This window comes from Aquarana catesbeiana, linkage group LG07, assembly GCF_042186555.1.
Source record: "Aquarana catesbeiana isolate 2022-GZ linkage group LG07, ASM4218655v1, whole genome shotgun sequence".
NCBI classification, from domain to species: domain Eukaryota; kingdom Metazoa; phylum Chordata; class Amphibia; order Anura; family Ranidae; genus Aquarana; species Aquarana catesbeiana.
Window position 1 is genome coordinate 86,301,835 of NC_133330.1, and position 23,911 is coordinate 86,325,745.

Consider the following 23,911-nt stretch of genomic DNA (forward strand, 5'->3'; position numbering starts at 1 on the left):
TCCCCATCTACGGTGAACCCAGGGCAGGAGAGTTTTCATCTGGCACCCACTCCCCTGCCCTTACACCTTCGCAGTATGGATGGTGCGGCTGGCTATACAGGCTTCCTGCCTATGTCTAGTGCGGCCTGGTGTGGGAGTGGCAGAGCAGCGGGTGCCGGCCAGGTCCCGGGAGCGGCCAGGGCCCCCAGTGACAGAAGACGCGGGTGGCAGCTTTTCCCTGTGTCCCTGTGCATCGCAGGGCGTGCACCGCAGAAGGAAGGAGACGGGCGTCGGCTGGTGAGGCTTTCTCTACCCCTCATAGAGCCCAGCGTGGCAGTAGGAGAGGGAGCACCCGGGGTTCCGGTGTGGCGGCGGCGGCAGCTGCTGACACCATCAGCGGGCGCCCGTCGGACTGCACCCTGGAGCCTACTGAGGGGAGAGAGCGACAGCGCGGCTTGGGGAACAGAGCCGGTCTGAAGGGGTGCTCAGCAACTCTGAAGATGTAGAACTCCCGCGCGCTGCACAGGGATCCGGATCTGTAGCTGGATGTCCTGAGGGCCAGAGGCAGCCAAGTGAGCCTTTTGTTTCATGTCGTCTCTCTTGTTCTTATTCAATCTCTATTCAAGGGGGCTCCAGGGAGCTTAGTTGACAGCTCAGCAGGGATCGGGTGTGGGACCGTCAGATTCCTGGCAGCGTCTGCAGTAACTACAGCCGGTAAGACTGCGGACAACAAAGCGGCTGACAAAGGAGTCGCAGGGGTACGTCTGGCAAATGCTTCAAAAATGCAATGTGTATGTGTGTTTTGAAGGGCCTTTAGGTGCGCATCTAAAACCGGAAGTGAAGGAGCGTATATGGAAGGGTGAGTATGTGGAAATTAATTTCTTTTTCCCATTGGAGAAATTTAACTTTACAGTTAGACCAGATGGATGTAAGAAGGAGGAAGAAAACGGTGGTATCGGTTGATTACCCGTATGTTCTCAAACTGGTTGCAGGCGTGTGCAATTTTAGCTAGTGTCATTAGGGAAAAGGCCCCTGAGAATTGCTTCCCCTTTTTTATTTTGTTATCTGGACTTGGTGAAGCCCAGCGAGTCTATGGTGGGGTTCAGGGCCGATCCTAGGGTCACAGACGCCTGGGTGCAGAAATATTTCTGGCGCCCCCACATGGGCGTGGTCATCTTACCAACTCCTCCCGTTTACAAATGATTCTATGGCAACGACTCAAACACAGAGCTGCTCCCCTAAGAAGTCTTTGTTACCCTGGGATCCTCCCACGATCTCTTAACAATAAAGAAAATACAGGAAGAGAGTACACTAATGAGACCTGGATGGGAGTCTCTCTGATGCACACAGAGAGGGCTGTCTGTTAGAGTCCCCAGACATAATACAGGATGTGGTCAAAGACTGCAGACATGATACAAGAGACAGTCAGAGACTGCAATCATAGTACAGGAGATGGTTAGAGACTGCAGACATAATACAGGAGATGGTCAGAGACTACAGACATGATACAGGAGATGTCAGAGACTGCAGACATAGTAGAGGAGACGATCAGAGACTGTAGACATAGTACAGGAGATGGTCAGAGACTGCAGACATAATACAGAAGATGGTCAGAGACTGCAGACATGATACAAGAGACGGTCAGAGACTCCAGACATGGTACAGGAGATGATCAGAGACTTCAGACATGATAAAGGAGATGGTCAGAGACTGCAGACATGTTACAGGAGATGGTCAGAGTCTGTAGACATAGTACAGGAGATGGTCAGAGACAGCAGACATAGTACAGGAGATGGTCAGAGACTGCAGACATGATACAAGAGATGGTCAGAGACTGCAGACATGATACAGGAGATGGTCAGAGACTGCAGACATAGTACAGGAGACTGCAGACATGATACAGGAGATGGTCAGAGACTGTAGACATAGTGCAGGAGATGGTCAGAGACCGCAGACATGATACAGGAGATAGTCAGAGACTGCAGACATAGTGCAGGAGATGATCAGAGACTGCAGACATGATACAGGAGATGGTCAGAGACTCCAGACATGGTACAGGAGATGGTCAGAGACTGCAGACATAGTGCAGGAGATGATCAGAGACTGCAGACATGATACAGGAGATGGTCAGAGACTCCAGACATGGTACAGGAGATGATCAGAGACTGCAGACATGGTACAAGAGGTGATCAGAGATTTCAGACATGGTAAAGGAGATGGTCAGAGACTGCAGACATGATACAGGAGATGGTCAGAGACTGCAGACATGATACAGGAGATGGTCAGAGATTGCAGAAATGATACAAGAGATGGTCAGGGACTCCAGACATGGTACAGAAGATGATCAGAGACTGCAGACATGGTACAGGAGATGGTAAGAGACTGCAGACATGGTACAGGAGATGGTCAGAGTCTGTAGACATAGTACAGGAGATGGTCAGAGACTGCAGACATAGTACAGGAGATGGTCAGAGACTACAGACATGATACAAGAGATGGTCAGAGACTGCAGACATGATACAGGAGATGGTCAGAGACTGCAGACATAGCACAGGAGATGGTCAGAGACTGAAGACATGATACAGGAAATGGTCAGAGACTGCAGACATAGTGCAGGAGATGGTCAGAGACTGCAGACATGATACAGGAGATGGTCAGAGACTGCAGACATGATACAGGAGATGGTCAGAGACTGCAGACATAGTACAGGAGATGGTCAGAGATTGCAGACATAGTACAGGAGATGGTCAGAGACTGCGGACATGATACAGGAGATGGTCAGAGACTGCAGACACGATACAGGAGATGATCAGAGACTGCAGACATAGTGCAGGAGATGGTCAGAGACTGCAGACATGATACAGGAGATGGTCAGAGACTGCAGACATAGTGCAGGAGATGGTCAGAGACTGCAGACATAGTACAGGAGATGGTCAGAGACTGCAGACATAGTACAGGAGATGGTCAGAGACTGCAGACATGATACAGGAGATGGTCAGAGACTGCAGACATAGTGCAGGAGATGGTCAGAGACTGCAGACATAATGCAGGAGATGGTCAGAGACTGCAGACATAATACAGGAGATGGTCAGAGACTGCAGACATGATACAGGAGATGGTCAGAGACTGCAGACATGTTACAGGAGATGGTCAGAGACTGCAGACATGATACAGGGGATGGTCAGAGACTGCAGACATAGTACAGGAGATGGTCAGAGACTGCAGACATAGTACAGGAGATGGTCAGAGACTGCAGACATAGTACAGGAGATGGTCAGAGACTGCAGACATAGTGCAGGAGATGGTCAGAGACTGCGGACATGATACAGGAGATGGTCAGAGACTGCAGACATGATACAGGAGATGATCAGAGACTGCAGACATAGTGCAGGAGAAGGTCAGAGACTGCAGACATGATACAGGAGATGGTCAGAGACTGCAGACATAGTGCAGGAGATGGTCAGAGACTGCAGACATAGTACAGGAGATGGTCAGAGACTGCAGACATAGTACAGGAGATGGTCAGAGACTGCAGACATGATACAGGAGATGGTCAGAGACTGCAGACATAGTGCAGGAGATGGTCAGAGACTGCAGACATAATGCAGGAGATGGTCAGAGACTGCAGACATAATACAGGAGATGGTCAGAGACTGCAGACATAATACAGGAGATGGTCAGAGACTGCAGACATAATACAGGAGATGGTCAGAGACGGCAGACAAGATAGAATAGATGGTCAGAGACTGTAGACATGATACAAGAGACAGTCAGACACTGCAGACATGGTACAGAAACTGGTCAGAGATTGCAGACATGATACAAGAGATGGTCAGAGACTGCAGACATGATACAAGTGATGGTCAGAGACTGCAGATATACTACAAGAGATGGTCAGAGACTGCAGACATGATACAGGAGATGGTCAGAGACTGCAGACATGATACAAGAGATGGTCAGAGACTGAAGACATGATACAAGAGATGGTCAGAGACTGCAGACATGATACAAGAGATGGTCAGAGACTGCAGACATTATACAAGAGATGGTCAGAGACTGCAGACATTATACAAGAGATGGTCAGAGACTGCAGATATAATACAGGAGATGGTCAGAGACTGCAGACATGATACAGGAGATGGTCAGAGACTGCAGACATAATGCAAGAGATGGTCAGAGACTGCGGACATAATACAGGAGATGGTCAGAGACTGCAGACATTATACAAGAGATGGTCAGAACAAGAAGGTGGTCAGAGACTGCAGTTCCTATGGACGTTAGTAGATAATGGCCGATCGGCCCTCTCACCTGACCCAGCAATACAGCAACGGTTCCTCTGATCAGGAGTCAGCTCACTCTGAATTGCCCGTGGCGACTCCGCTGGGTAGCACCCAGATCTGTATTCCGGCAATGACTCCATTCCTTTCTCCACCAGGGATGGTGCTAGGCTGTGTGTCTTTCCTTCTGGTGGTGCAGGGCAGTGGGGTTCCCTCTCTGATGGTGTTTCCTCAGCACTGCCCTCTCCCTCTGGAGTCCAGGGTGTACTTCCCTGAAAGCTTTCCCAGGCTCCTGTCTCTCTCTCTCCCATTCAGCTGAGCATGCTGTGTGGGCTGCAGTTTCCGTGTTACAGTGGGGCTGTCAGTCCTCGGGACTACATGTCCCACAATCCTCTTCTATGCTCCTTTTTCTATTCTATTTTTTCCCTGTCTGATATGAAGGCAGGGGAAAAAACATAGTGGGAGGCTGTGCCGACCAGCACCGCTCACTAGTATAGCAGTGCACGTGCAGAGGAGAGGGAGGGGAAGGAGCAAAAGAAGAGCCCGCAGCTGCAGTGACGTCACTAAACCCCCTCCATTAGTACAGACCCCCCCAGGAGAACCCCCCTCCACTAGTACAGACCCCCACAGGACAACCCCCCCTCCATTAGTACAGACCCCCCACCAGGACAAACCCCCCTCCATTAGTACAGACCCCCCAGGACAAACCCCCCTCCATTAGTACAGACCCCCCCGGACAAACACCCCCCCCTCCATTAGTACAGACCCCCCAGGACAAACCCCCTCCATTAGTACAGACCCCCCAGGACAAATCCCCCCTCCATTAGTACAGACCACCCCCCAGGAGAAACCCCCCTGCATTAGTACAGACCCCCCCAGGACAAATCCCCCATTCATTAGTACAGACCCCCCCAGGACAACCCCCCTTCATTAGTACAGACCCCCCAGGACAACCCCCCTCTATTAGTACAGACCCCCCCAGGACAACCCCCCTCCATTAGTACAAACCCCAACAGGACAAACCCCCCCTCCATTAGCACAGACCCCCCAGGACAAACCCCCCTCCATTAGTACAAACCCCAACAGGACAAACCCCCCCTCCATTAGTACAGACCCCCCAGGACAAACTGTTACGGAAATATTTATACCTCACTTAAACGATTAACGATACAAATATAAGTGATTAAACCTTTGTCTATATAAAAATAAAAACGAGTGATAACAGGGAAAAAAGATAAAAATTACATTTATTTACACAGAAAAAGAAGGTTAGAATGATTAGAATTTATCATATATCTCTATAGTGTTGGCTCTAGGCTGCAAAGTTAATTCTAAGTTAATTCAGGCATAAACTCATAATTGTTTTCAATGGACATATACAAGATATACAAAGTTATAAGATAAATCCTAGGATTAAAAAAAAAGTTAGAAAGAAAGATAGACATAGATACTTTACACAGACAGCATGTCCCTCAGATGTTCTCGGGCTGGACTGCCTGTAACCATTTAGCCCACTTCCTTTTATATGCATTCTCCACCAATCAGAAGATGCCACAAATGAAAGAGATGTCTCAAAATTCATGCTCGGACATTGCTGTTACAGTGCGACCCCCTCGGTGCCTACCAGTCTATGAATTAATGAACAATCTCCTTTGATCTCCTAGCCCAAACAGTCCCGACCGTAGTATGTTAATGGCCCCTGGTGAGTTGATTACCACCTAGGGGACCTTCCCTGATTCCCATCAGTGTATTGGAAGCATGTTAATGGCCCCCTGAAGAATGAATGCCTTAAGGTCTGCCAATAACCTTTGATCTAATCAACACCTCTAGGGCTTCTCGGGTTCAAATCAAGGTAACTACATTTCTTAAGGTGAGCTTTGTTATATTAAGAAACATATTCCCATATATGAAATATATATAGATACCCACATATACACGTAGATATATATATCTATATATATAGATATATATATATATCTATATATATACATACATACATACATACACATACACATCCTATGAGGCAAGGCAGTTTAAATTGGAGTCCTTGCAATGGTCCACTTGAATCTCATTGATATAAATATGATATCCAATATTTCCATCACATTTCCCCCTGAAGTTCATTCTTGAACTTATGTCCTCCTTCAATGATCTTGCACCCACCCACAACAGCCCAGAAGCCCCGACCCTTCCCCACCACCACTGCGGCCTCCTCTTCCTTTCTTGAACACGCCGGAACTCCTCAAAGTAAGCTTAAGATAGCAAAGAAATCCTGGTCCTTTGGAGACTCCACATTCAAACCATGAGTGGCTGTATTGCAATGTTTCATCACTCCTCTGCCTTGGAGGAGCGGAACTCCAACATTGATGGCGGGATCCTGGCATATCTAGTTCTGTATCTTTGTAAGACCATGTAATGGTTGCATCGATTGGATCGGACCGCGAGACAGCACTTTTCAGCATGGTGAAGGAAAGTCCAGGAAAGTCTTATTCGTGACACGTTTATCTCAAGAAATAACTTGGTGGTCGCTGCTTCTTCAGGTGGGGTCGGGCGGGTCTCCAGACAGTCGTGCATGAATACAGAAAGAGAGAGGAGAACGTTAGTGTACAGAGAAATGCTGGACAGGAACAGAGTGTTGGCCATTAAGACTAAATACTCATCAAGGGTGTAATGTGGACGAGTAGAGTGGGTTCCCACAGGGTACAGAGTCTGAGCAACAGCCAGTATCATCCATGGCCCTTGATGGTAGGGATAGACAACACTGTCTGTTATTGCCAGGTCCCTGGGTTCACCACACCTGCTCACGGGGCTCAGGTTAAAGTAGTAGGTAGACTAGGGGAGGTGAAATTACATTAAGACATAAAACTGGATGTCCAGGGATACTTTTAGTTAAAATATGTTTTTTTTTTTTTTTTTTTTTTATAAATAAGTCTTTTTTAAACAAAAAATGATATGACTGATGTCTTAGTTACATTATCTCGAGAAGATAGATGATAGAAATCAAAGGAAAAAAACTCAGAGAGCATAATATTAAAGAAGAAAAAGGAATAGAAGAGAGGTGAGTAATGAAAATGAACAGGAAAAAATAGTGGAAATGAAAAAAAAAAAAGAACAAAAAAAACGAAAAAAACTACAGATCGAACGCTGCTCCAACCAAGACTGTTAAAGAGCCTTGAATCTGTATATAAAAAAAATGAATACATTGGTCAAAAAAACATAATAATAAAAAAAAATAAAAAACAAAAAAACAAAAAAAAACAAAACAAATGTTTTTCTTAAAAAAAAACCTCCTCTCCCATTAACAGTATTTTTGCAGGTCAGGTACACAGATATTAACAACAAAAGGGAGAGAGAGAGAGAAAAAAAAAAAAAAAATAAATAAATAAATAAAATAAAAAATTAAAAAAAATAAAAATAATTAAAGAAAAAATGATTAAAACTTTTGGAATTTAGGTAAACCTGACTGCACTTTATTACTAAAAATTGAAGAGGCTTATTCCTGGAACAAGAAAAATATAGTTCTAGGGTCCTCTCTTACATGTGCAACTTCTTAGTACTGGTCTGGATTGGATCTGGCTTCCTCAGAGATTTGTTTCTGAGTTAGTGGCCTTTCTGTTCCTTGAGAGAAGATACCTTGTTGAGGTACACATTCTCATAGCTTTGGCATTCATTCTCCTGATAGTAACGCACATTATTACCTGCATCAGGAAAAGCAATAAGGCTGCACAGGTTAGGACAACAACAGGGTGGAGCAAAATGTTTAGGAAAGCTGTAGCATTCGGACTATACCCAAATAAACTTTCCCACCAGGAAATCTTAGCGTCTGCGTCTAAAGCGTGGGATACTTGGATCAGTCTATTTTGATCATGGGTGAGTCGTATGGTGGCTTGTTTTTCAGCATCTCTTAGTACATTTAATATTTCATCCTGTTGTCCGAAATCCATCAGCCAAGCTTTTAACTCAGCCCCAAATCCCAGAGGAAGTTTCTGTAAATGTATGGGGGTATCAGGTTGGATATCAAGCCTTTTCTCTGGGGTAATAGGGGTCCGCCCTTGTGTCCCTGCTACATCTATTCCAAGGACAGGGGAAGATGTGCAGTACACTCCCTGAGGTAACGTACCACGCTGAGTACAGTTCAACCCGTAGGCAGAATATAGGGCATCACTGGACGTTTGATACCAGCACCAATACCCTTGGCCCAAGTATTTTATATAAGGTTGGGACATTTCCTCGGCATCCATGAGACATGACCCTTCCCTGTGCCAGCATTGTTGTCTCATGATCCTATCCTGTTTCCCTTGGCATAACACAACCCCTTCCTTTCTCCAGCACCCATCAGTATCAATCATTTGAGGTTGTCCGGACTCATAAACCATCAGATCATGATGGACTCGGGGGTGTAACACGGTAGAGCCCGATAGGATAGTACCCAAATTGACTGTGGTATAAGCACGATGCTCAGTCCCTGCAACGGGAATCAGGGATGAGACTGTGCAAGTCAGGTTTTTACAGCCATGGAATTGAGTCATCCACCAATCCATATGACTCATAGCAAACTTGGATACTACCCTACCTGCTTGTTTTCTCAAATTTAGTGGAAATTGTCCTGCTGAAAAAGAAGCAATCATTACTCTGAGGTCTTGGGACAATTCTGATTGTACCTGGGTGCAAGATAAAGCAAGTTGGATGCTTTCCTGTACTTTGGATAAACCCGCTATCAATCCTGTGAATTTCTGTTTCATTACCTCAGATAGTGAGGCAGTAGCATCGATATGCGCATGTTGTAAATTTTCGAGGATATGATTCACGTCTAGCTGCACCTTGACCCCTTCTCCAACATGTTGTGCCAATCCTCCTAACTTGTTTCTGAGTATTTCTAAATCCATAGTGTTTAGGCTACCCAGGGCAACACCCCCTGCTCCTAAGGCAGTCTCTGTTAGGCCTCTCTTTACTCTAGTGTGGGAATATTCTGAATATCCCGACTGCAGCCACCCCTTCAACATGTATATTTGATTCTTTGTGAAGGCTGCACACCGTTTATCCCACTTATCAACCCGGAAATCAGATAAGGTTATCCTCCAAGTATATAACATAAATTGCGTGTCTGTTAATACCGTCCAGTGAGAAGAGAGTAAAGGGATGACTAGATCTGCTGCCTTCACTATAGGAGCCTTACAGGAGTCTGAACTAATTTTTGCTGGCACAAGAACATCTAACTCATTGGGTACCCGTACAACTGTCACACAGATTTTTCCTCGCCCCTTCCAGGGATACCAACGTTTAGGATCAATAACTGGGGTACTGATTCCGGGAAACATGTCATCATTCCTAAGCTTTGTCATTTGCATAAAGGTCCAACAGCCTTCGTCAAATGCGTTGCAGAATGGCCACACAAATGGGCCATCTAGATGTAAGTCTAAATCCAAATCATATCCTTGAGGATCCTGCCAGTCTACAGTCATATGCACGCCTCTCATTTCTTCATTCATTGGCCTTCCATTCATCCACTCATTCACACTAGGCAGATCCACACCATTGCATAAAACATCCCACTTCCATGGGTTTGGACTGTTAAAAGCCAAGGACTGATTTGGGGGCCAATAAGCGGTGTCAATAAAATAGTGACCCTCTGTATCGGGGTCACAAGTTTCCCTCATTACTTGCAACACAAAGGCATGTATGGACAGTCTTGGTTGTAAATCCAGGACCTCATACTGTTTGTTTTTAGCATCGGTCCTAATTTTTAGGATTACAGTGTTTGTATATTTGTTAGAAAGAGTCACATTTGCTCGTTCATACCACATAGCCTGATGGGCGCTACTACAATTCAACTGCAAGACAACCTTTTTCTTTGACAGATAGTTTAGTGGATGTGTCTTCCTATCATAGGTGGGACTTTTAGTGATAAGGATCTCAAGGGTTCCCTCCGCGGGGTGGAAACACTTATCCGCTAGTGACCCTTGAACAAGTTCTGGGAAGTCATAATAGTACCTCTTATGTTCTTTCTCTTCCCCCTGATTGAAAATAATGTAAACAATATACCACCCTTCATAGTTCTCCCCTGTGGGATCTACGGGATATAACTTGCTATTTTTGCATTTTATCCTCCATAACTCTGACCCCTTGGTTAAGTTTGTTATGGACATTTCATAGGTCTCGGTATCAAGATCTACAAACATCCTCTGGGTAGATTGACTGTCATTTGATCCTTTAGGAAAAATTCCTGGGATTAGACATTCCACATCCTTGGGGTCCCAATCTCCTTCACACAAGGCAACGTAATCATCTAGGTGATATGTTACATACATTGTGGTATCGGGGCTCTCTCTTACCACCTGCTGTATTCGTTCCCGCTCATCAGGACTGGTCTTCCAGTACGCAAGACTGCAAAGCCTATCTAGTAGATACCCTGCATCAATGTCCCCAAAGGCTGTATGAAATCTGTAAGGGTGGGGATCGAGGCCGGTGGTATGTTCTAGGAAGGTCCCATCAAAACCCATCCCTGCTATGGCATGAATGAGTATATACCCATGAAAGTACATTGGGTATCTGGGGAGTAGTTGTCCTTGTTTGCACTCGGCCTTATGGATCTGTGTGTGACTCCACCCCTCAGGTTTTATTACCCATTTACTATACTCCTTCGGTGGGATCCAGGGTACAGGCTCTGTTTGGATTTCCTGCTTAGGAGCTGGTGTTTCTTGAGCAGAAACGAGAACATACCAGCTGAGTAAACCTAACAATAGGGAAGATGTGCCCATCCCACCCACCTTCCTAAATCTCCTTCTGAACTTGTTTGCAATGAGAAGCATGCACCCAAGAGATTTTTCCCTTTTCACTGAGGTGGGGGTGGTCAGCAATACCTGGTAGGGACCCTCAAACCTGGGCTCCAGTCCTCTTCGTTGAAATTTCTTGATTACCACCCAATCTCCAGGCTGCAGGGAGTGAGATTTACCGTCAGAATTTGGGTCTGGAATAGAAGAGAACACTTGGGCATGCAACTTGGTGAGCTGCTTATGTAATTCCTGCACATACATCTTTAAGGAACAATGCATTAATGTCATCTCTTGTGGAAAAAACAATCCTGTCATTGGGGGTCTCCCGAACAATATCTCGAATGGAGATAGTTTTTCTGGACCTCTAGGAGTATGCCGCATGGATTTCAATACCAGAGGGAGAGCTTGCACCCAAGTAAGGCGCGTATTTTCACAAATTTTGGCTAGTCTATTCTTGATCATTCCATTATACCTCTCAACCTTTCCTGATGCCTGTGGGTGATAGGGAGTATGGAACTTTTGTTCAATTTGGAGTCCTCCCATAACCTCAGCCATCACTTGACCTGTGAAATGGCTCCCTTGATCTGATTCTATGGTCTCCATTAGGCCATACCTGCACACAATTTCCTGCAATAGTTTCTTTGCGGTGACCGACGCAGTAGCATTGGCTACAGGCCAAGCTTCTACCCAACCTGAAAACATGTCCACACATACGAGAACAAATTGGAATTGTTGGCATTTTGGCAATTGAATATAATCAATCTGCAGTCTCTGGAAGGGGTACTGGGCTTTGGGCAAATGTTTAGTTGGAGTTTTGACAAGCCTCCCTGGATTATGTATCTGACATGTTTCACACCCATGACAGAATCTCTCCGCAACAGTGGTGAATCCGGGGGCCACCCAGTGAGATGTGATTGTGGAGACCATAGCTCCTTTGGACAGATGAGAGGGGCCGTGCGATGCCTCAGCCAAATATGAATACAGTGCTGGAGGGGCACAGTACCTCCCATCCTCATGGGCCCAAAGTCCAGCTGTTTCTTTACATCCCTGGTCTCGCCACTTCTGTTTTGTCTTTTCGTCAGTTTGCACTTGCAATCTCTTCAGAACAGTCAAATCTACCTGATCAGGACTGTCGGAGCAAGGTGTGGCCATGAAGATTCCCACAGACTCGGTACCAGTTACAGCCGCTGCCTTTGCAGCAGTATCTGCTTTAGCATTCCCAAGTGAAACCTCATCCGTGCCTTTGGTGTGTGCGGCACATTTTAAGACTGCTATTTCCTCTGGGAACCAAAGTGCCTCAAGGACTTTCTTAATGAGCTCACCATGTTTAATGGGTTTTCCACAGGTGGTCAGGAAGCCTCTCAGTTTCCATAGTTGGCCAAAATCGTGACATATTCCAAAAGCATATCTCGAGTCAGTGTAGACATTGAGCTTTTTTTCTTTCCCTACTATGCAAGCTTGCATGAGAGCCATAAGCTCTGCCACCTGGGCAGAATGATTCCCAGGTAGTCTTCCTTGGAACAGGATTTCATCCTTGGTGACTACTGAATACCCAGTAACAGGGTGCCCTTCTTCAGTATAGAAGCGGGACCCATCTACAAAAACAGTGAGGTCAGCATTGTGGATAGGGGTGTCTCTTACTCTCTGTGCTTCACGATAGTGATCTTCCATTTCTGCATTGCAGTCATGGCTTTCTATTTCATCTTGCAATGTCTCTGGTAGCAATGTAGCTGGATTTAATTTTGCACACCTTTTGAGGGTAATATTTGTGGGCGTTAAAAGTGCCAGTTCATATTTGGTCAATCTTGCTGACGAAATGTGCTTTGTGGTCAGGTTCTGCATGACCACGTGAACCTCATGGGGTACATAAACTTCTAACGGGTTCCCTAGCACAATGTCTGCAGTTTTAGTCAGCATCTCAGCAGCTGCTGCTACTGCCCTCAGACAGGGTGCCATTGCATTGACAACTGTGTCAATCTGACAACTGTAATAGCCAATGGGCTTGTCATGTCCTCCATGGTCCTGTGTCAGGACTCCAGCAGCGTGGCCTCTAGACTCATGACAGTAAAGCCGGAATCCCTTGGTATAATCTGGCAGGCCCAAAACAGGGGCTTCACTGATTGCAGCCTTCAATGTCTGAATAGCATGTATTTGCTCTTCACTGAGTTCCCGTTTCCCCTGTATGTTTACAGAATCATAGAGTGGCTTACAAACATTGGACATTTCTGGTATCCATTGTCGGCAATATCCAACCAACCCTAGGAATCCCCTCAATTGTTTTGCATTTTGTGGCATTTTGCTATTCAGAATAGCCTTCTTTCTGTCTTGTGTTAAGTGTTTTTTTCCTTTGGAAATGCAATGACCCAAAAACACAACTCGGTCCATGTTGTATTGTAACTTGGCGGGGGATACCCTGCATCCCTCCTCTCCAAGGTGATTCAACAAGGAGATAGTGGCCTCTCTACATGCTTCTCTCGTGTCGCCTCCAATCAGCAAGTCATCCACATACTGAAGGAGAGTGATACCCTCCGGGCAGTGCCACCTGTCCAAGCACTCTTTCATTGCTTTGCTGTACTCGTTTGGGCTTGATACCATCCCCATGGGCAATCTACACCAGGTATATTGCTGCAGTTCAAAGCTGAAGGCAAAGAGGTATTGACAGTCAGGGTGGAGTGGTACAGTGAAAAAAGCATCCTTCAAATCCATAACTGTGAAATATTGATTAGAAGGGATGATGTTACTCAGAATAGTGTGAGGGTTTGGTACCACTGGAGCATCCTCTTGGATGATTTTGTTAATTGCCCTCAGGTCTTGTACCATCCGATAAACGTTCCGGCCTGGTTTTTTCACAGGGTACAATGGGGTATTAGCTGGCGAGCTCACTTTCACCAGTATACCCTCCTCAAGGAGGTGTTTGATTTGGTCTCTAATTCCCTCCAATTGAGCCAATTTCAAGGGATACTGAGGTAATCTAGGAATGATAGCATCCGGTTTTAGTTTGATCCTAACAGGGGGACAGCGGATCATAAATCCCGTGTTCCCCTCTTTAGCCCATACATCTGGATTGGTGTTTTTGACTAAATCACTGGGCAAGCTTTCTGCAAAGCTTGCATCCTGTTCTAATTTAGACAAAGCAATGATGCTATCCCAGGTTTCTACCATTTGGTGTTGGCCAGGATCAGAAGGGATGTTTACTTCCACTCCATCCTCAGTAAATTGTATTTGTGCTCTCATTTGTGAGAGCAAATCTTTTTCCAGCAAATTGCAAGGAACTGAATCGCTCAAGAGCAGGGAGGCTTCAGTTTGAAAGGGTCCGACTCGAATTTTTGTGGGAGTGGTTTCAAATAGGGGATATGATATACCCCCTAGCCCAACTCCTCTCACGGTATTTTGAATGGGAAGATTCACCTCACTAGATTTTAAAATGGTACGAGCTGCCCCGGTGTCTGTTAATAGGTTTAGGGTCTGATTATTTAAATGCATTTGTACATAAGCACTCCCTTGTTCATTTGTCGAGATTACAGGCAACACCGGGAGCTCTCCCCATCACTGGAGGTCTCTTCCAGATTCCTTCTCCTGTCGTGATGGCCTATTTGGTCTTGCTGCTCTACAATCCTTCTTGAAGTGTCCGGGTCTGTGGCATTTGAAACAAACCGGTTTCCCCCTTGGTTTCTGTCCAAGATCTGCACTGTTCAACTGATCAGTGACAATGCAGATCTTTTGAGGTTTTTGTGACTCCCAATCTGCTATATTCCTTTCAATCGCAGTTGCAAGTGACAACAAAGAGGAGAGGGGCTTATCTCTCCAGTCTGGATTTGCAGTCATCAATTTTTCCCTGATGTTTCCTCTCAACCCGGTAATGAAGCTATGGATCAATACGGGTGATAGGGCACTGTTATTAATGTCCCCACCAGCTGATTCCACGGCTTGTTTAAAGTGATTGTAGTATGTCATACAATCTTCCTTTGGACCTTGGATCACTCCTGACACCTTGGTCCAAGACTGGGGAGGGTAGACTGTTTTAATCAACTGTGCTAATTGTTTAGTGAGTATATCTCCTTGATGGCTGGAGTCCACATACAGGGTTCGTGGAATATTGGTTTTACTGAGGATTTCATCCAAGTCCCCATCTCCACAAACCCTCTTCATTATTTGAAGCATATCACTCCAGTTTGCATTGTAGCTTGCCTGGATGTCCAGCAGCTCTTTGGCAAATTTAATAGGATCTGTCCTTGGATGGGGGATAACACTCAGAAATCCCTTCATCTCAGAGGGAGTCCATGGCACGTGATGTGTCATCTTTCCCGTGGATCTCCCACTGTTGTCATAGACCACCTGTTCCCTTACAGGATAGACAGATACGTCATCTGAAAAAGACATCAGTTGTGGATTGGTCTTTTGGGGTTCTGTAACCGAATCCCAATAAGACTGAGGACGATGGCTGCTGCCAGGTGGGGGCACTTTATCCAACTGCAAAGTGCCCTGAAGGGTGGCATTAACAGTCCCATGGTACACAGGTGTGCCCACATTGGGTGATATCCTTTCCCCATTAGAGTGACACCACACAGGTCCTTGCTGTGGGGTGCTAGTTACTTGGGGGTATAAAGGTACATAGGCTGTGTACTCTGTAGCAGAACTGCCAGTATTGCTTACAGAAGCAGGGTTGCTAGTCAACTGCCGTTTAGGGGAGAATGCTGGCTCGCAGCCCGTAAATGGGGGATTACTATATTCGGGAGGGTCTTCCGTCAGAGGGGAAGAAAGTTTCCCTTTTGATGGTATCTGCTCTCTGGAACTAGGGAGATTTTTCTCCCCTGATTCCAGCACTCCCTCCCCCTGGTTTGCTGTGCTATCTCTTTCCTGTGGTTTCAATGCTTCACAGGAAGTGTTTTTCTGTGATTCATTGGGGGTTTTAACTGGGGTGTTAAACTTGGCAGCAAGTTGTAGCTTCCCCTTTTTTTCATCTGCTGATAGATGACAATTCCTATCCCTTTCTGAGTATCTGGCCAACAAGGACCGGGCGGCTGTATAAGGCCCCAATCCTGGCCATTCCTCATCATCCCCCTGTTCATCACTGTCACTACTCTGGGGATGTGGCTCTAGTGGCTGTCCCTGCTTGTCCCTACTCCGCAGCATCATCTGGTGTTTTTTCTCCTTAACTCCCACCGTAAAAATATTCACATCATCAGTTCTATGCATGGATTCTACCATCCACGCGCTCCACGCATCTCTTTCATTTGTTCGTGTCATCTTCCCGCGGTGATTGTACCACAGGGCTTCCCAAGCGTTCGGCTTAAAAGTACCTCTTTTAGAATACTTTTTCCCAGTCCAACTATCCCAATCTTGCAAATATTTCACAACCCAAGGTCCATATTTATCTATCATCTCTTCCCTCGGGGTCAAGTGGTATGGTTCCCCACGGTTAGACGCCCTCTTTGAAGCGATTCGATTACCCATCCTTTACGGACTCCGGACCTTGAACTGATTCCCCCAACCTTTTTACAGGTTGCCTTTACTTCAGAGGTAGCTACTCTCTGACCAAGAATTGGGTTGACAGGTACTGCCCCTGTCACCCTTGCCGATTTTTTTTCGCTACTTGCCAGGTCAATTCCCTGTCCTGGCTATAGTCCTTCAAAATATCAGCCTGGAGATTTCCCAAACTAAATAAAGTTTAATCCCCCCGTGGACTTTTCTGAAGTACTCTAAAAGAAATGCTTAACGAAAGGTTATTACTAATGCGTGCTTGTAGTACAGGAGGTAGTTAACTGATGCACACCTAATTGCAATACGATTTGTAGGAGTTACAACATTACAGATCTAATCACAAAGCTTACGATTCCCAGTTAGTAGTTTACACAGAAAGATAGATACATACATCGAAGATCATTCAGTGTGTACTAGGCCCACAGGTGCAATTCGATCTTAAAGACCGGGAAGCGTCTTGACCTAGACTCATGCAAGGGTCAACCAGAAGCGCTTGTTGGCAGAAAGGCCCAGATCCTACTTCTTTCCACTGCCTTCAAACGTCCAATCAGAACCCCTTATCATTCACGCAGACACCCTCCTGCAGTGTTGGCCCAACCGAGCAGGATGCCTTCTCATACACTCTCAGTACAATTTTATTTCACTTATACTGTTCATATCAGTCTCATCAAAGTATTAGTACAGACAAAAGGTTATATATATAAACAATGTTCAAAGAAGCTTGCTAGTTTGGGTGTTCATACAGGGGAGACAGACATACAAACAGAGACATAAAAATGCTTACCGTTCCTGGAGTTAGACTTGTCCTCCAGCCGCAAAATCACTCAAACGTGAAGCTTCCTCACACGTTGGGGCACCATTTGTTACGGAAATATTTATACCTCACTTAAACGATTAACGATACAAATATAAGTGATTAAACCTTTGTCTATATAAAAATAAAAACGAGTGATAACAGGGAAAAAAGATAAAAATTACATTTATTTACACAGAAAAAGAAGGTTAGAATGATTAGAATTTATCATATATCTCTATAGTGTTGGCTCTAGGCTGCAAAGTTAATTCTAAGTTAATTCAGGCATAAACTCATAATTGTTTTCAATGGACATATACAAGATATACAAAGTTATAAGATAAATCCTAGGATTAAAAAAAAAGTTAGAAAGAAAGATAGACATAGATACTTTACACAGACAGCATGTCCCTCAGATGTTCTCGGGCTGGACTGCCTGTAACCATTTAGCCCACTTCCTTTTATATGCATTCTCCACCAATCAGAAGATGCCACAAATGAAAGAGATGTCTCAAAATTCATGCTCGGACATTGCTGTTACAGTGCGACCCCCTCGGTGCCTACCAGTCTATGAATTAATGAACAATCTCCTTTGATCTCCTAGCCCAAACAGTCCCGACCGTAGTATGTTAATGGCCCCTGGTGAGTTGATTACCACCTAGGGGACCTTCCCTGATTCCCATCAGTGTATTGGAAGCATGTTAATGGCCCCCTGAAGAATGAATGCCTTAAGGTCTGCCAATAACCTTTGATCTAATCAACACCTCTAGGGCTTCTCGGGTTCAAATCAAGGTAACTACATTTCTTAAGGTGAGCTTTGTTATATTAAGAAACATATTCCCATATATGAAATATATATAGATACCCACATATACACGTAGATATATATATCTATATATATAGATATATATATATATCTATATATATACATACATACATACATACACATACACATCCTATGAGGCAAGGCAGTTTAAATTGGAGTCCTTGCAATGGTCCACTTGAATCTCATTGATATAAATATGATATCCAATATTTCCATCACAAAACCCCCCCCATTAGTACAGACGCCCCTAGGACAAATCCCCGCCATTAGTACAGACCCCCCCAGGACAAATCCCCCCCTTCATTAGTACAGACCCCCCCAGGACAACCCCCCCTCCATTAGTACAGACCCCCAGCAGGACAAAGCCCCCTCCATTAGTACAGACCCCCCCCCAGGAGAACCCCCCCTCCATTAGTACAGACCCCCCACCAGGACAAACCCCCCTCCATTAGTACAGACCCCCCCAGAAAAACACCCTCAGTAAGTGCAGACCCCCCAGGACAAGATCCCTCCATTAGTACAGCCACCCCCAGGACAAATCCCCCTTCATTAGTACAGACCCCCCCAGGACAACCCCCCCTCCATTAGTACAGACCCCCCAGGACAAGCCCCCCCATTAGTACAGACCCCCCAGGACAACCCCCCCATTAGTACAGACTCCCCCAGGACAAACCCCCTCCATTAGTACAGACCCCCCACCAGGACAAACCCCCCTCCTTTAGTACAGACCCCCCCAGGACAACCCCTCCCATTAGTACAGACTCCCCAGGACAAATCCCCCCTTCATTAGTACAGACCCCCCCAGGACAACCCCCCTCCATTAGTACAAACCCCCCAGGACAAGCCCCCCATTAGTACAGACCCCCCAGGACAACCCCCCCATTAGTACAGACTCCCCCAGGACAAACCCCCTCCATTAGTACAGACCCCCCACCAGGACAAAACCCCCTCCTTTAGTACAGACCCCACCAGGACAACCCCCCCATTAGTACAGACCCCCCACCAGGACAACCCCCCCATTAGTACAGACTCCCCCAGGACAACCCCCCCATTAGTACAGACTCCCCCAGGACAACCCCCCATTAGTACAGACCCCCCCAGGAGAACCCCCCTCCACTAGTACAGACCCCCACAGGACAACCCCCCCTCCATTAGTACAGACCCCCCACCAGGACAAACCCCCCTCCATTAGTACAGACCCCCCGGACAAACACCCCCCCTCCATTAGTACAGACCCCCCAGGACAAACCCCCTCCATTAGTACAGACCCCCCCAGGACACATTCCCCCTCCATTAGTACAGACCCCCCAGGACAAATCCCCCATTCATTAGTACAGACCCCCCCAGGACAACCCCCCTTCATTAGTACAGACCCCCCAGGACAACCCCCCTCTATTAGTACAGACCCCCCCCAGGACAACCCCCCCCTCCATTAGTACAGACCCCAACAGGACAAACCCCCCCTCCATTAGTACAGATCCCCCAGGACAAACCCCCCCTCCATTAGTACAGACCCCCCTAGGACAAATCCCCGGCATCAGTACAGACCCCCCAGGACAAATCCCCCCTTCATTAGTACAGACCCCCCCAGGAGAACCCCCCCTCCATTAGTACAGACCCCCCACCAGGACAAACCCCCCTCCATTAGTACAGACCCCCCCAGGACAACCCCCCATTAGTGCAGACCCCCCAGGACAAGATCCTTCCATTAGTACAGCCACCCCCAGGACAAATCCCCCTTCATTAGTACAGACCCCCCCAGGACAACCCCCCCTTCATTAGTACAGACCCCCCAGGACAAACCCCCCCTCCATTAGTACAGACCTCCCAGGACAAACCCCCCCATTAGTACAGACCCCCCCAGGACAACCCCCCCATTAGTACAGACTCCCCCAGGACAAACCCCCTCCATTAGTACAGACCCCCCACCAGGACAACCCCCCCATTAGTACAGACCCCCCAGGAACATAGGCGTGCGCACGGGGTGTTGCGGGTGTGCCTGGGCACACCCTAATCACCCCATGCTGTGTCCAGAGATTTGCCCCAAAATGCTGCATCCAAGAGAGTGTGTGGCCCGCGCTGCCTGTGAAACAGTTTCACAGGCAGCAGATCGTGAGAATTGCCAGAGCTGTTCAGTGTATGAAACTGTCAGATAATGACACTGCATGCAGGGAGAGACACCAGCTGTCAAAATGTCGGGGTGATGTCGGGGGTGGGCGGGACAGAACGGCCATCAAACACCAGCCAATGGGATGGGGTCTGGGTGGGCCGCTACATTTATGTGGCCCCGCCCCCTCTCTGAAGCAGCTCAAACATTGGCTGGTGTTTATAGCGCTTGGTCCCGCCCACTCCCGACATCGCGGCTGAGTTGTAAGTCATCACAACTCAGCCGCGATGTCGGGGGGTTGGCGGGATCAAGCGCCAACCCCAGCCAAAGATTGGGCTGCTTCAGAGAGGGGGCGGAGCCAGAGAAATGTAGCGGCCCACCCAGACCCATCCTATTGGCTGGTGTTTGGTAACTGTTCAGTCCCGCCCACCACCAGCATCACCGCTGACTTTTAACAGCTGGTGTCTCTCCCTACATGCAGTGTCATTATCTGACAGTTTCATACACTGAACAGCTCTGGCAATTCTCACGATCCCCTGAATGTGAAACTCCCCCTCTCCCCTATCTGTGCCACCCAATGCTGCCTATCAGTGCCAACCAATGCTGCCAATCAGTGCAAACCAATGCTGCCAATCAGTGCAAACCAATGCTGCCAATCAGTGCCAACCAATGCTGTCTATCAGTGCCAACCAATGCTGCCTATCAGTGCCAACCAGTACTGCCTATCTGTGCCAGTGCTGCTTATCAGTGCCAACCAATTCTGCCTATCAGTGCCAACCATTGTAAACCAGTGCTGCCTATCAGTGCAAACCAGTGCCGCCTATCAGTGCCAACCAATGCTGCCTATCAGTGCCAGTGCTGCTTATCAGTGCCAACCAATGCTGCCTATCAGTGCCAGTGCTGCTTATCAGTGCCAACCAATGTTGCCTATCAATGCCAACCAGTACTGCCTATCTGTGCCAGTGCTGCTTATCAGTGCCAACCAGTGCTGCCTATCAGTGCAAACCAGTGCTGCCTATCAGTGCCAACCAATGCTGCCTATCAGTGCCAACCAATGCTGTAAATCAGTGCCAACCAATGCTGCCTGTCAGTGCTGCCTATCAGTGCCCATAAGTGCTGCCAATCAGTGCCCATCAGTGCTGCATATCAGTGGTCATCAGTGCTGTCTATCAGTGCCAATCAGTGCTGACAATTATTGCCCATCAGTGCTGCCAGTCAGTGCCCATCAGTGCTGCCAATCAGTGCCATCCAATGCTGCCTATCAGTGCCAACGAATGCTGCCAATCAGTGCCAACCAATGCTGCCAATCAGTGCCAACCTATGCTGCCTATCAGTGCCAACCAGTACTGCCTATCCGTGCCAGTGCTGCTTATCAGTGCCAACCAATACTGCCTATCAGTGCCAACAATTGCAAACCAGTGCTGCCTATCAGTGCAAACCAGTGCTGCCTATCAGTGCCAACCAATGCTGCCTATCAGTGCCAGTGCTGCTTATCAGTGCCAACCAATTCTGCCTATCAGTGCCAACCAGTGCTGCCTATCAGTGCAAAACAGTGCTGCCTATCAGTGCCAACCAATGCTGCCTATCAGTGCCAACCAATGCTGTAAATCAGTGCCAACCAATGCTGCCTATCAGTGCTGCATATCAGTGCCCATCGTGCTGCCTATCAGTGCCCATAAGTGCTGCCCATCAGTGCTGCCAATCAGTGCACATCAGTGCTGCATATCAGTGCCCATCAGTGCTGCATATCAGTGCCCATCAGTGCAGCCTATCAGTGCCACCTACCAGTGCTCATCAGTGCTGCCAGTCAGTGCCCATCAGTGCTTCCAATCAGTGCTGCCTATCAGTGCCAATCAGTGTCCATCAGTGCTGCCAATCAGTGCTGCGAATCAGAGCCTACCAGTGCCCATAAGTGGTACCAATAAGAGCCCATCAGTGATGCATATCAGTGCCCATCAGTGCCACCTATCAGTGCCAATCAGTGCCCATTAGTGCCAATCAGTGCTGCCTATCAGTGCCACCTATCAGTGCACATCAGTGCTACCAATTAGTGCCCATCAATGCTGCCTATCAGTACAGCCTATTAGTGCCCATCAGTGCTGCCTATCAGTGCCCATCAGTGCTGCCTTAGCAGGGATGGTGGAAACCCCTCTACAGATAATTGCAATACAAATTACCTTCAAGTGCAACAACTTTTTAGTTGGGAGGTTCTCACCATTATAGCACTTTGGATTTTTTATTTTTTAGAGTGTTACACTTAATTGTATATGTTTTAGTTACAGTTATAATGTGAATTATGGCACTTGAAGTTAATTTCCCACCACCCCTGCTAAGTCCATGTCTTTATGGACCTTGCTTTGTGCGCAGTCATGTTGGAAGGGGACGTCCCCAAACTGTTCCCTCAAAGTTGAGAGCATGAAATTGTCCAAAATGTCTTGGTATGCTGACGCCTTAAGAGTTCCCTTCACTGGAACTAAGGGGCCAAGCCCAACCCCTGAAAAACAACTCCACACCATAATCCCCCCTCCATCAAATGATTTGGACCAGTGCACAATGCAAGGTCCATAAAGACATGGATGAGCGAGTATGGGGTGGAGGAACTTGACTGACCTGCAAAGAGTCCTGACCTCAACCCGATAGAACACCTTTGGGATGAATTCGAGTGGAGACTGCGAGCCAGACCTTCTTGTCCAACATCAGCACCTGACCTCACAAATGCCCTTCTGGAAGAATGGTCAAACATTCCCATAGACACCCTCCTAAACCTTGTGGACAGCCTTCCTAGAAGAGTTGCAGCTTTTATAGCTGCAAAGGGTGGGCCGGCTCAATATTGAACCCTATGGACTATAACGGCATTAAAGTTCATGTGCGTGTAAAGGCAGGCGTCCCAATACTTTTGACAATATATATATATGTATGTGTGCTTGAGCTTTCGGGTGCACACCCTAATGCAATAGGCTGCGCACGCCTATGCCCAGGACAAACCTCCCTCTATTAGTACTCTAGCTAGAGACCCATTAAAACCCGGGCGGCAGCTAGAGGGGACAGTGTGCAGCCGCGCCGCCCGGGTGAAGAGCAGTTGTCTAGACAGGCTTGGGCGGGCCGCGGGAGTGAGAGACAGAGGAGGAGAACCTGTGTGTGTCAGCCTGTCAGGCTGCAGACACGGACCGCTCTCCCCCTCAGCGAAGTCACTGAGCGGCTGGTCTCTCTCCACACAGAGACCAGCTGCTCCGATCTCCGGCGGCTGCTCTCCTTCTCTGACAGGAGAAGGAGGGAGGGGGGAGGGGGGACGGGCTCTAGCAGCAGCGAAAAACACAGCGGCCGCTCTGCGGCCGTGACCTGCGGAGAGAGCCTGCTCTGGACACGGAGAGCAGGAGGAGGAGGGAGGGGAGCACTCTGGCGCTTCAGCGCCCCCACCTCTCTGGCGCCCGGGTGCACTGCACCCCGTGCACCCGCCTGGGATCGGCCCTGGTGGGGTTGCTTGGTTTTGCTATGACGAGCAATTTTGGCAGCGCAAGGTAATTCTTTGGATGAAACTGTCGTCTCCACAGAGTTCAGCTGCTCCCTTTCAGGGTGGGGTCGAGGGTGCAGCAGCCTCTTCACAACCGGCCACAAATCGCAATTCATTGCCGGATCTTGCAAGTTTGGCACTGCGTGCTGTTGTCATGACTATTC

At 47.4% G+C, this 23,911-nt stretch overlaps 1 protein-coding gene across 1 annotated transcript in view; it reads right to left on the reverse strand.

Annotated features, from left to right (window-relative positions):
• LOC141102884 (uncharacterized) overlaps nt 1–14,263 on the reverse strand; it is a 34,473-nt gene extending 20,210 nt beyond the window's left edge. Inside the window, exon 1 of the mRNA XM_073591916.1 lies at nt 9,371–14,263. Coding sequence (XP_073448017.1) covers nt 9,371–14,263 — 4,893 coding nt within the window. The remainder of the gene's footprint in view (nt 1–9,370) is intronic.
• Nucleotides 14,264–23,911: the final 9,648 nt, after the last annotated feature.